Source organism: Hippocampus zosterae, chromosome 6 (genome assembly GCF_025434085.1).
Source record: "Hippocampus zosterae strain Florida chromosome 6, ASM2543408v3, whole genome shotgun sequence".
NCBI lineage: Eukaryota > Metazoa > Chordata > Actinopteri > Syngnathiformes > Syngnathidae > Hippocampus > Hippocampus zosterae.
In genome coordinates, this window is record NC_067456.1 from 24,940,976 (window position 1) to 24,955,434 (window position 14,459).

The window sequence follows — 14,459 nt, forward strand, 5'->3', positions numbered from 1 at the left end:
AGAACGTCACTGGACCCCTGCTGGACCCTCTCCAGTTTGCCTACCGGGCAAACAGGTCTGTGGAAGACGCAGTCAACATAGGTCTGCACTACATCCTCGAGCACCTCGACAGCACAGGGACCTACGCAAGGATTCTGTTTGTGGATTTCAGCTCTGCGTTCAACACCATCATCCCGGAACTCCTCACCCCCAAACTACTCCACCTCGGTGTGTCCCCTACGATCTGCCAGTGGATCCTCAGCTTCCTGACGGGACGGACACAACAGGTGAGACTGGGAGCAACAACATCATCAATACGCACTACCAGCACTGGTGCCCCACAGGGATGTGTCCTCTCGCCACTGCTCTTCTCTCTCTACACAAACGATTGCACCTCAACAGATCCAGCTGTCAAACTCATAAAGTTCGCAGACGACACCACGGTCATCGGTCTCATCAAAGACGGCGACGAGTCTGCGTACCGCCAACAAGTGGAGCAGCTGGAGCTTTGGTGCGGCCGACACAACCTCGGGCTGAACACGATCAAAACTGTAGAGATGATCGTGGACTTCAGGAAACATTCTTCTCCTCAGTTGCCCCTCACACTATCCAACTGCCCTGTGTCAACCGTCGAGACCTTCAAGTTCCTGGGAATCACAGTCTCCCAGGACATGAAGTGGGAAGTCAACACCATCTCCATCCTGAAAAGGGCCCGGCAGCGGATGTACTTCCTGAGGCTGCTGAGGAAGCATGGCCTGCCACAGGAGGTGCTACGACAGTTCTACACTGCAGTCATCGAATCAATCCTGTGTTCTTCCATCACGGTTTGGTTTGGGGCCGCCACAAAAAAGGACAAAATCCGACTTCAACGGACAGTTAGGACGGCAGAAAAAATCGTTGGCACCGCCCTACCCACTCTTGAGGACTTGCACACTGCAAGAATCAAGACAAGGGCACGGAAAATCCTCCTGGATCCCCCGCACCCTGCCCACCACCTTTTTCAGCCACTCCCCTCAGGCAGACGCTACAGATCCATGCGCACCAAATCCAGTAGACACTTGAACAGCTTCTTCCCTCTAGCCATTAACTCCTTAAACAGTCACTGACAGTCACTCTTCTTGCACCACAAAATGGTACTTCAAAACTAGTGGTTACTCTAAAATGGTTCAATGATTTTGTGGTTTACGATGATACTAGTGCAGCGTGTTACACCGGAGACAAATTCCTTGTGTGTTCTACATACTTGGCCAATAAAGATGATTCTGATTCTGTCTGGACATACTCAGCGCAGAGGTGTCGGCCGTTTGGGCGGAGGGCCTTTTCGCGAGTAATCACGTCAAAGCAAGGGGGGCGAAGGCTAGATTCATTCACAGAGTGGGAATAAACATATTGGGAACAAAGCCCAGGTGGACATTTGTCATCAGCAAAGTCTGTGACTTGTGTATTCGGGTAGATCAGATCACTACCGAGGGGCCGTACCGGGGGGCGCGGTATGCAAATCTGGGGGGCAGTGTCTTTCTTGTATTTTGCAATAAAAGTTCAAACCGGCGGAGAGGGAGCCGAATGTGTAATCATCGGAGCAACTAAACCGTCGTTCGTTCTCAGAGATCCGCTCCCGCCGATATTGAAGACAATTTTCCTGCGTGCCGAGTCATTTCTTTAACTTTGTCCGAGAAAATCTCTGACAATATATATATATACTAGCTGGTTCCCCGCCCTCCGGGCGGCTCATCAGCTAGTTCCTGCGGAAGGCTGGTAAGGTGGTGGTTCGCCGCCCTCCGGGCAGCTCATCAGCTAGTTCCTGCGGAAGGCTGGTAAGGTGGGCCTTCGGCCCACAAAAGTGTTGTTGCTTGGTTCAACTTTTTGTTCATCTTCATTGCTTATCGCGAAAATAAAGAGATGTTTAGTTCTACTAAATAACAATTTCATTGCAATGCTTGTGGGTAGACAAAATTTTTTCGCTAAGATGCCCGCGCGATCGTAGTGAGCCACTGCCTGTAGGTACGTTTTGAAAAGGGACAGACGGAAGGACAGACCGCGTGCGGGACGACGCGCAATATATATATAAAGATTTTTTCCCCCCCGGAATTTTCAGGAAAGTCCACTTTCATCTCTGAAGAATGTAAAAGTTTACTTCCAGAGGAGAATACCAAGTACGAATGCGTTTGACACTTGTCGTGTGAGAGCCACATTGAACCAGCCTAAGAGCCGCATGCGGCTCGCGAGCCGCGGGTTGGCCACCACTGACCTAAGCCCTCAGAAAACTTCTTCAGGTGTCATGATCCATACAGTGATGGATGTCAGGAGTGTACACGGTGAACATAATTTGAGAAAGACCAGTGCTCTTGTAATTGTGTTTTGTGTTGGGTCAAAGTGCTTTTGATTTTTGCAGTGCGACAGCACCCATTACATTCAAGATTTTCGAACTGAAATGATCCAGGAGTCCATCAAGTGAGTCCGCACTCACTATTGGTGACGTAACTATTAGCTTCTTTAAACTGAGCACTTGTTCCCTCATTACTGTACAGTACTTCTTCTTAACCAGCAGGGCAGAGGCTGTTTGAATACTCATAGAGATCAGTAATTCAAACAAAATACATAAAGTGGTCTGAACAAGGCTATGTCAGATTCGATTTTATTAAATGTTTTATTGTGTTCGGGTTTGAAGTTACTTTTGTTGAGTATTTATATAATTCAGGATGATTTTTATTCCTATTATTTCTATTTGGTTTTTTTGTTATAGCTGTTAACTGTTTACTGCGCATAAAGATTGTCAAATGGCATGTTGTAGTATGGTCTTGTATCTATGATTCATTAGGAATAAAGAAAGGTGGGGCAGCATGGGAGTGGGCTCCAAATAAAATCTTGCTTGGGGCTCCAATTTGTTTTTGGGCCGCCCGGCGTGGAGACATCATTCTTCTCCCATGTGCCAAGGGGTATTTCATGAAGGAATTGTGAAGTTGTTATCCTGTTGCGTGATTTGGTACAAGAGCGAGAAAAAAGTGATTCAACCCAATATGAAATTGATTCCAATTTTAGCCATAAATAACATGTATGTCCATGTCTGGAGCCATCGACCTGGAGAAGGACAGCTATTACTTATAGAAAAGGAAAACAATCAACTTCATTAACTCCACAGAATAAGCAATGCATATTCTTACTTTTTTTCATGTCCCTGAAAGGCGGGTTGCTAAAGCAGTAGGGGCACAGGGGGTAACTTTTGCCTCGGGTGCCAGAGGTCCACAGTACGAGCTCAAAGTCATCCAGCGGACAGCGAAGCTCCTTGTAGAGCTTGATGGCTCCATTCTGAGGTAGACTATATGTCTCATCACAGTGGGAGCAGTGCAGTCGACTGGGCTTGGCCTGCAAACATGTTAGGGCAATAATCAATCATAATACATTTTACTTCTGTCATGACTTTCGCTAGTCGCCTCGACACTTCTGTCATCATCATCAAGATGACACTGGTGTGCCTAAAAACGGAGCATGCAGTTTTTACATACACACACACACACACACACACACACACACACACACACACACACACACACACGCGCACACACACACAGACACACACACACACACACACACAGACACACACACACACACACACACACACACACACACACACACAGACACACACACACACACAGGTATCTACAATTCTGTTGACACACATTTATTGTCCAATGTGGCACTCTGCATCATTTAAGTTGACCACCCCTGGCCTAAATAATTCACCACATATTCAAATTACACAAATTACGGATATTCCCAGCAAGCCTGCGACCTTTTAAGTTGTTATAGCATCATGATGTCCATGATCATGATCATACCAGCTCACTTATGACCGTTGGAGCAAAAAATAACAGGGTTTCATTCAATCTTTCGTGACCTCATTTGTGGCAATGTCGTTGCAACCAAGGATTTGCTATTCTCTCTGAAGTATAAACCGCTACTTTTCCCACATTATGAACCCTGTGGCTTGTCACAGCTGACCAATGAAAGCGCCCGAATCCGCCCTGACATTGAATATCCATCCATCATTTGTGGTTGGAGTGCACACGTGTAAGGTAGGGGCAAGCTGCCTGTCAGAGAAATGCAGAAGTGTTTGTGCGAAGCGGTACGCGGCTGCGTAAGGAGCAATTGATAGCCAAGAGAATCATCTTGAGTTTAGTTTCATGATCATCAGGAATGAGTGCTATAAATACAGCCATCTCTGCACTGTAACACCGTCTCTCTGTTATTTGTTTGGTGATGACTCCCAACCTTGCTGGCAACGGACATGCTATCTCCAGGGGTACAGCAACTACGGCCACAGAGTGACATCCAAATCGTCTGAAAGATTGAGAAACGTTCTGGGATGCTACTGTATAACTAGTTGCCTTCAGCACTGTATTGGGAAGGGTCTTCTGGGAAGTGAATAAAAGTAAAAATAATAATAACAATTAACTTCGGATCGAATGTTTTTGTAATCTGATTCATCAATGAATGAAAAAAATAAGCGAGAGATCAATAGATTATTAAAATAAACCTTCATGAGCAGCACTAAAATTGAAAAATATGTGGCTAATCCATACCATTGGTATCGATCAATCTCACTCATGGACGAGTGCTTGAATTGGAAACATAAACCTCTGCAACTGAGCCTTTGCCACAGCCCTAGCTTTTTGGAAATGTGTAGCAAGAATCAACAAAATGAAGTATATTTGCAAATAAATAAATAAATAAATAAATAAATAAATAAATAAATTACCAGTCATCAATTTGAACATTAAGTAATTTGCCTTTGTAGTGCATTCACTTGGATATAGGTTGAAAAGGATTTGCAAATCCTTGATTTGTGTTTTATGTTAAACACAGAAATTGGGATTCTTACAACCTCAAACATTTTTAAATGACTACCTCTTGAACAGTGTCAATCAAAATTGAGTATTATGAGCTTTTTAGAGATCAGTTTTATCATAGTTAACCTATAGAATTCAGAAATAAACTCAGATATTATAATAATAATACATTTTATTTGTGGGCGCCTTTCTAAGAACTCAAGGACACCTTACAACAAGCAGTTAAGATCAAATAAAACTAAACAGAGACAACGGATTTATGGTTAGAGTGAATAAGCTTGTCTAAACAGATGTGTTTTGAGGCTGGATTTGAAAGGTGTTAATGAGTCTGTGTTACGAAGGTCAGCGGGGAGTGTGTTCCAGAGTTGGGGAGCAGAGCGACTGAAGGCTCTGTTTCCCATGGTGACGAGGCGAGCAGGGGGGACAGTGAGGAGGAAGAGCGAAGAGAGCGGACAGGTGTAGGAATATGGATGAGGTCAGACAGGTATGGAGGGGCAAGGTTATGGATGGCTTTGAATGTAAGGAGCAGGACTTTATATTGAATGCGGTGTATAATGGGGAGCCAGTGGAGATGTTGGAGGACAGGTGTAATATGGCTGATGGATGGTGTGAGCGTGATAATGTGAGCGGCTGAATTTTGGACCAGCTGAAGCTTATGGAGGTTTTTTTTAGGGAGAATGAGCAGGAGGGAGTGACAGTAGTCAAGTCAGGAGGTGACGAGGGTATGAACAAGTATAGCAGTGGAGTGAGGGGTGAGAGAAGAGTGGAGCCGGTGAATGTTTCTAAGATGATGATATGCAGAACGAGTGATGTTGTTGATATGTGAGGTGAAGGAGAGGGTTCTATCAAGGATGACTCCCAGACTCTTGACCTGAGGGGAGGGGGAGATGGAGGAGCTGTCAAAGGGAATGGAGAAATTGTTTATTTTGTTTAGGATGGATTTGGTGCCAATGAGGAGGAGTTCAGTTTTATTGCTGTTCAGTTTGAGGAAGTTTGAGGTGAACCATGATTTTAATTCCTGCAGACAGTTGGTTAGGGAGGATGGTGGAAGTATGGTGTTGGTTAGGGTCAGGTAGAGATGTAGAGCTGGGTGTCATCCGTGTAGCAGTGAACGTGAATGTGATGTTTCCTGAAGATATTACCAAGGGGGAGAAGATAGATTAGAAACAGCAAGAGGCCAAGGCCAGAACCTTGAGGAACACCTGAAGTGAGGGGAAAGGAGATCTTAAACATTTGAGCTGGATAAACTGGGTCAAGTTGACAAGTAGAGGTTTTGGACTTCTGAATTACGATGGAGATTTGGTGGACAGATGGGGAGGGGAATGTAGAGAACAGGTGGGTAGGAGCCGGGGAGAGTGGAGAAGGAGGGTTGGGAGCATGTGAGGGGGTGAGTTGCTGGTGGATAAATTGTATTTTGGATGTAAAAAAATGAGGCCAGAGTATTACAGAAATCGCTGGTATGGAGATGTGATGGAGGAGTGTCAGCAGGTTTAGTGAATTTAGAAATGAGTGAAGAGAGTGTTTTTGTGTTACCTTCATTGGAACTGATTAAACCAGAGTAGTACCGTATTTTCACGACTATAAGGCGCCATTAAAAGTCTTAAATTTTCTCCAAAATGGACAGGACGCCTTATGGTGCGGAGCGTCCTTTATATGCGCTGAGTTCCAAAATCTGACTGACAGCCGACACGCTGTTTATATAGAGAAAAGGCGGAAGTGACTGTGGCCAGGCATGCGGGAAAGAAGTCGGCCAATCAGGGAAGGGTGGGCGTGTATATATACATATATGGAGAGGGAGAGAGAGAGAGAGAGAGGGAGAGAGAGGACAGGCAAGCTAGTCCGCCAATGGTGAAGGGTGGGCGTGTAGGTGGACGCCTCAAGCCAGTACCAACACTTGTATAGAGTGTGGCAATGTGCATTGTTGCAAAACAACTCCGGTTTTGGTTTCTAAGAACCCCTGAAAATAAATTCGACAAAAAGACACGCCTACGAAGCTCAGTTCAAACTTAAAGCCACCGGTTATGCTTTTGGCATGCGTGCCCATCTCACAGCAGCGGTGAAAAACCAAGTCAAGCAAATGAACTCTGAGCTTGCCGTTATTCCCGGAGGCTTGACTAAAGAACTCCAACCGCTGGACATTGGCATCAACCGGGCGTTCAAAGTAAAGTTGCAAACGGCATGGGAACAATGGATGATTGGTGGCAAACACAACTTTACAAAGAGTGAGAGGCAGCGCTTGGCGAGTTACGCCACAATACGCAACAACGAGAGGGAACGCGGCGTTTTTGATGGATTACGGTACTTGCACAATTGTTCAATTCTTTCTACACACACACGTGCTGCCACCATGTTTCGCTCTGTTCTTTAATTTCAAATGTGGGAAAGCTTCACACGAGAGAAATGTTGACTTTGCTGTTGCTACTCCTTCTTTCCGCTCGGCAATGCGTAGCAACTCACACTAGCATGTGATGCGTTCAATGACAACTGGGATGTGCAGTCCTCTGCTTCTGATACAGAGGATGAGGACTTTGATGGATTTCTGGGTGATGATTGATCGAAAAACGTGAGAACATTGTACGATGGCTAAATAAAATACACCCGAACTCAGTTCTGCTTTCGTTGCCTTTTTAAAAACATGTTTTTATCTTATCTGTATGTCTTGGCATGCTACCGTATGCTTCAAGCTAACGTGTTAGAGTGCGCGCATGCATGCCGTATGTTTAAGCTGGCGTATGTTTTACCACTGTAAAACTGCGGCCATTCGTACGGTGCGTCCTGTGTATGTGTAAAATACAGAAATGTCACCCATTAATGAGACTGCAGCCATTAGTACGATGCGTCGAATAGTCGTGAAAATACGGTAGATTGATTTGGCTTTGGAAATTGAGCCCTTGTAATGGAGGAAGTGGGTAGTGTACATTTCTTTATGAACAGCGAGTCCGTTTTTTCTGTATAATCTTTCAAGTTGGCGGCCTTCTGATTTAAGTTGTCTGAGGGCGGGGGTAAACCAGGGTGCTGTTTGGTTGAAGGAGACAGTTTGGGTTTTGAGTGGGGGCAGGGTATTGAAAATTTTATGGAGGTTTGAGTTGTAGTACGTCAAAAACTCATCTGTTGTAGAAAGACAATCAGTACTGGGAAGGTTGTTGATAAGTGATACTAAATTGTCTGGGTTAATATCCTTGATTTTACGGAAATGCATAATGCGTTGTGGGTTGGATTTGAAAAAGGACAGGTTAACATTGAATGAAAGCAAGATCGATTTTACAGTTTGTTGGTGATAATCCTTAACAGCAGATTAAGTCCAGAATAAAAAACTGAAAGTGACTCACAGTAATTTATGTATTGTCGGCACATTGCACAAGCAAATGAAACTAATATTTCTGATACCAAATTGTTGATATATATTTGATACACTGTATATATACTTATACAGTATATCACCACAATATGATTAAAAGAACTACCGGTACAAATTACCGTATTTTCACGACTATAAGGGGCCATTAAAAGTCTTAAATTTTCTCCAAAATGGACAGGGCGCCTTATAATGCGGAGCGTCTAGTGTATGCACCGAGTTCCAAAGCCTGACTGAGAACCTTTGTCCGACACGCTGTTTATATAGAGAAAAGGCGGAGTGAGTGACGACAGGCATGCGGAAGTCCGGCAATGAGTGAAGGGTGGCCGTGTAGGAGGACGCTAAAGGCACGCCCGTCGCAGGTACCAGTCGCCAATGAGTGAAGGGAGGGGGTGCAAGAGGACGCTAAAGGCACGCCTCTCGCAGGTACCAGTCGCCAATGAGTGAAGGGGGGGCGTGTAAGAGGACGCTAAAGGCACGCCCCTAGCAGGTACCAGTCGCGTGAGTACATTGTAAAATGGCGAAATAAAGTACAACCAAACTCAGTTTTGCTTCCGTTGCCTTTCTAAAAACGTGTTTTTAGCGTGCGTGCATGCATGACGTATGTTTAAGCTGGCGTATGTTTTACTATACCTGGCTGCGCCCAATAATACAGTGCGTTTTGTGTATGTGTCAAATACAGAAATAGCACCCCTTAACTGAGACTGCGCCCAACAACACGGTGCGCCGAATGGTCGTGAAAATACGGGACTCTGGATTAATGTGAATCAAACACTACTTTCTAAGTATTTAACCTGGTGACATTTTTACTTCAAGAAATAACACTGGATCCTGAATTACATTCATTCATTCATTCATCTTCCGTACCGCTTGATCCTCACTAGGGTCGCGGGGGGTGCTGGAGCCCATCCCAGCCGTCTCTGGGCAGTAGGCGGGGGACACCCTGAATCAGTTGCCAGCCAATCGCAGGGCACACATAGACGAACAACCATCCACGCTCACACTCACACCGAGGGACAATTTAGAGTGTTCAATCAGCCTGCCATGCATATTTTTGGAATGTGGGAGGAAACCGGAGCACCCGGAGAAAACCCACGCAGGCCCGGGGAGAACATACAAACTCCACACAGGGAGGCTGGAGTTGGAATTGAACCCGGTACCTCTGAACTGTGAAGCCGACGTGCTAACCACTGGACTACCGGGCCGCCCATCCTGAATTACATTTCTGTGGAATTAAAAACAGTGGGCTTCTCACTTTACCTGGTCCCTACAAATAAGAGAGACAGCATCCTCTTGGCATGCAAGCACGACTAATATACAAACTATTTCTCACAATGAAAGCAAGTCGTCAAACTCCCACTAAAAAGCACATTCAAATCAACAATTTGGTATCAGAAATATTTGTTTCATTTGCTTGTGCAACGTGCCGAAAATATGTAAATAAATGACTGTGAGTCACTTCCATTTTTTTCCCCCCATGTCTTTCACAAAGCTTTTAAGCTACTTGACAATGACTACAAATGGCTATTCAGACCGGACATGTCCTAGTCAGTCAATAAGGACTAAAGGTACTTTAAATTCAAATGCAAGTGGCACAGAATCAATCTCCAACCAGGTCAGGGACACAAACTGAGTCAAATGTCCAGTTGTGTTTGAAATAAATGAATAAATAAATAAATAAATGACCATGAATTTATGTTTTGAAATAGCTCTGTTAAAATTATTGTCAGAGGTCCCACATTTGATTTCACATGGTTTGTGTATGCAAGTATGGAAAGTACAGAAAAGCATGGAATTTGATTGAATAAATATATCTGGAAAAGAATGGAAGCCTGTTACAATGGTTCTACCAGAGATTAAAATAGAGATTGATCTGTGTTTTTTGTTTTTTTTTTTTTGTTAATGTATACACTGCATTTTCCAGTTAGCAAGCTACCGGTCGCGATTGACGTAATGGGCACCCATGCGGTACAGTATCAATCTGCGTGTATAGTATCTATCTATCTATCTATCCATCCATCTATCTATCTATAAAACACATACACAGTGTTCCCTCACTTATCACGGTTGTTGGAGACTGGGATCTGCTGCAATAAGTGAAAAACTGCAAAGGAGGGTTGTGAATGTCTTCTCGAGGCTGGAGCAGAGAAAATTATTTTGTAGAACGCAACTGTTTTTTTTTTCGTCGTATGGGGGCAGTAGAATGGGAATGGTGTTAATGCATGAGGATTTTTTCACATTTGGGGTATTTTCTCCCATGTAGGTTTCGTTCTAGAGGAGTTTCACTGTAGTACTTCGGGGGAAAAAATGCGATGTAGTGAAGCCACGATAAATGAAGTGCGATATAGCGAGGGCTCACTCTATTTTGCTTACCTGGATGAATTTCATGAATCGACGGCACTTGCCACAGCGAGACATTGGCTTGCCTGCGTCCGCAATTGGTGAAAATGAGACTTCCATCAATTCATCCATGCCTGCAAATCAAGAGGACTTCATTGAATCAGAAAGTTTGCCTTGGTACATCAGTGCAATTGTGCACACACAAATTGCAATAAAATTATTGTGTGTCAGTCGCCTGTCTACAGTGACAAAATGTTGGAATCTGATGAAAAGCACAAAAAAATCCCAATATCACCGCCTTTTCTTTTTTGCATGGTTTTATATAGTAACAGAAACTGTGGTTTCAAGGCAGTCAATGTAGCATTTTTGGCTACGAAGGTATCCAAGAGGGGAGTATTTGGAACAACATTGAAATAACATTAATTTTGTTCAAACAATCTTGTTGCTAATCTTTGGCATGGCCAAACCTTTAAATACCACCAATATCCCATCACCTTAGTTTATTATATGGTAAATAATTGGCTTTTTGCATATTTTTCTTCAAGTATAAACATAGATTATTATTAGAGTTGTCAGTTTAGCGCTTTTTATTGGCATTAATTTAAATGAATTTTAACGGGATTACATTTTTTCTCGCAAGATTAACGCGGCACACGTCACAGCGGATGTTACGTTGCTCTAGAAATAAACCAGAAACAAAACAACAAGCGCGCTGCATAGGTCCACGCACGTTTGTTTTGCCAGCCACGGCAGCGCGAGACACCGAAAACTGATACTTACAGAGTTTATGAATGGAAAGTTTACTTTTAAAAAGTTGCCAGATTGTTCCACTGACAAGACCAAAGTTACCTGGATGATACAGGTACACGATGTATGCCACTGACTAAGGGTGTGGAAAATAATCGATATTAATCGATACATCGATGCGCACGGGCGCGATCCGAGTGCATCGGCTCTTTCACTGGGTACGACGCGATTGACGGGTAAAATCGCGATTCATCACGATGCATTGATGGGTATCGGTAAAATCGCGATTCAAGCGCCGTTTTATTCATGTTAAACGTCACATATTTGCCCTTTCCTATGCGCAATGAATGCACCATCATTGCTTTGCGTTTTGTGTTGAATACGGACGGTAGCCGTGCGTCACATACAGTCCAGTACACAACGGGCGAAACATTATGGAAGTTAGCGCACGCAGCAGCAAGGAAACTACTATATTTAATGCAGCCGCAACATTCAAATCTTACGTTTGGAAATACTACGGCTTCGAAAAGAAAGACGGAAAGCTTGATAAAACCTCCGTAATTTGCAAGGAATGTCGCACTAAGAAGCCATACAACGGCAGCACCACAAATATGCAGACCCACTTAAACCGATGGCACCAGATCACCGACAAGTTACCCTCCCGCTTCCCCGCCCAGTTCCTCGTCGGACACCGGAGAAACTCTTGGTAAACCAGGTCAGGATCAGAAAAAAATTGCCTCTTATTTTGGGAGTCCCCTTGCAACTCACCGTGACCGCGCAATGGCTATAACTAAGGCCACTGCTTATTTCATATGCAAAGACCTCCAGCCTTAGCGTGGTGGACAACAAGGGTTTCAGACAGCTCGTGCACGTTTTGGAACCCAGGTATAAAATACCAGACAGGTCTGTGTTCACTTACAAACATATTCCCGATGTGTACAACAAAGTGAGAAGTGAGATTACTGTGTCGCTGAACAGTGCGCAAAGAGTTGCACTTATAGTGGATGGGTGGACATCTTGCGCTATAGATTTATATACATATATATATATTATTATTATATTTCATATAAGACACTCAGTGAGAATAGTCTGTTTGTGTTTACACTATAGCAACAGCTGTGAGTCTCAGGTTCCAAATTGTTTACATTTTCTTTGCACAAAACCCAATTGTGAAAGGGCTTAAATAAGTTGTTTTACAAGTTCTACTCTTTATAAGGAATAAAGTGGCATCCTTTTTGTAATACCATACTGAATTCCATCTTTTTAAAAGCTTTTTTTCTTTGCTTATTTGCATCATGTTTAATTGCACAATATCGCAACAAATTGCATTGTATCGTATCGCATTGATTTGAACTTAATGTGTATCGAATCGTATCGCATCGTGAAGACGGTGAAACGTATCGCATCGTATCGCCAGAAAATTGCATGTATCGTTTAAGTATCGCATCGCTGGCAGTGGATCGTGATGTGTATCGAATCGTCCTCAGTGCTGAGATTCACATCCCTACCACTGACGCGATTGTTACTTGTTTGGAACTATTTTGTGTGGAAGGTTACAGTGTTCCGTGTCCATATAAATAGAGCGGGTGGAGCTTCTCTGTGTTCGTCTGACAGTGACGGTGAAGTTCAGTGATGCAGTGGTAGCGACCTAGCGAAAATAAAACGTCTTCAGTGTTGTCATCGAAGCAAGTGTAGTCATCCGAAATGATGTCTACACAAAACCGTAGAGAGACTTCCGCGCAAGAAGGACCAACAGAATCAACATAGCCTAAATGCTGTGCTCAAAGCAAACTTGAGAAAAACGAAAGATGCAACAATGGCTTAAATCCACTATAGGCTGAGTACTAGTTTACCTTAGATGTGCACTTTATAATGTTATATTGCTCTGTTTTGATTCCATAAAAAGAGCTGTTAAAGCAGCTGTTATGTGACAAAATATGTTTTTCACTGTTGTTGATGGACAGTAATATTGTGTGAGAGATTATGTGTGAATAACTGCTCCAAGTGAAAAATGTTCATGTAAAATTGAAAATCTAAATTGTTATTTCAGTAAATATTTACATTTTGCACATAGAAAACTGATTCATGATTCCATATTGATGAGGATTAAAATAGGGAAAAATAGGACAAAAATATAAAAACAACTTCAGAAACGATAAAAAATGCGTGAGTAATCACGATTATTTTTTCGTGAATTTGAGTTAATTATGACAATTGCATTTTTAATTAGATTAAATATTTTAATTGTTTGACAGCTCTAATTATTATACAAAACTTGTACTTAAGGGGATTAAACATGAATTCTTGTATTCTCCTTCTTCTCTCTGTTGCTCTAGTTCACATTTGTTACGTTTTCCACCCATAAAGAATATAAATAAATTTTAAAAAACACCAGTTTCAAACTCCAATGGATACAAAATAAATGAACTTCATCGGCATATTAATATCTAAGATAAAAGTGTACAAATTAAGTTAACCACTGTTAACATTAAATAATACAGTGAACCAAGACATAGTCATGATTCGGGATGCGTAAATTTGCCAATCACTGACTTTCCTTTAAAACGATCCTCCAGTCTTGAAAGACGCTTATAAATAAAATGTATTATTATTATTATTAAAATCACCTCCTGGTTGTTTCTGTGCTGTTTTTGTGACCCGGCCATAGCAGAGGCAAGCTGACCAAAAGGATATATTGTATTTTGGCGCTTGTGGCATCTTGGAGTCAATAAATAATATTAAGGTGCTGTGAGGAGTTTCACTGAGCCAAAAGTAGTGCTTTGCACATTGTTGATTATAAATCTTTTGGATACGGGCTTAGGGAAACACTTTAACACAGCAAGTCTCAAATTTAATAACAAAGCCATAACACGAAGATGAATTGTCACCAATGGCTTTAAGCATTTCACTTAACATTTGTCACTCAAGAGATAGATGACAGATACAGTAAAAGTTCTCATCCCATGAGCAAAAATTTATCATACTATTGATTAAATGACAATGAGAAAACAATACAATGTGGATAATTTTTTCATGTAAAGTCAGACATGGTTGGTTCAAAAATTTGGACAATATTTCTTTTTTTTTGCTTCCATGTGCAACTACAATGGATTTTAAATTAAATCAAGACGTGACTAAAAAGCATGCCTGATGGGAATGACATGTTTGTTCTGTATGATCTATTTGGTTGT

General features: G+C 42.6%; 1 protein-coding gene across 1 annotated transcript in view; it reads right to left on the minus strand.

Moving 5' to 3' along the window:
- top3b (DNA topoisomerase III beta) overlaps positions 1-14,459 on the minus strand; it is a 45,864-nt gene that overhangs the window by 8,932 nt on the left and 22,473 nt on the right. Inside the window, exons 15-16 of the mRNA XM_052068219.1 lie at positions 10,555-10,655; positions 3,141-3,342 (exon numbers count right to left, since the gene is read on the minus strand). Of these exons, the coding sequence (XP_051924179.1) occupies positions 3,141-3,342; positions 10,555-10,655 (303 nt within the window). The remainder of the gene's footprint in view (positions 1-3,140; positions 3,343-10,554; positions 10,656-14,459) is intronic.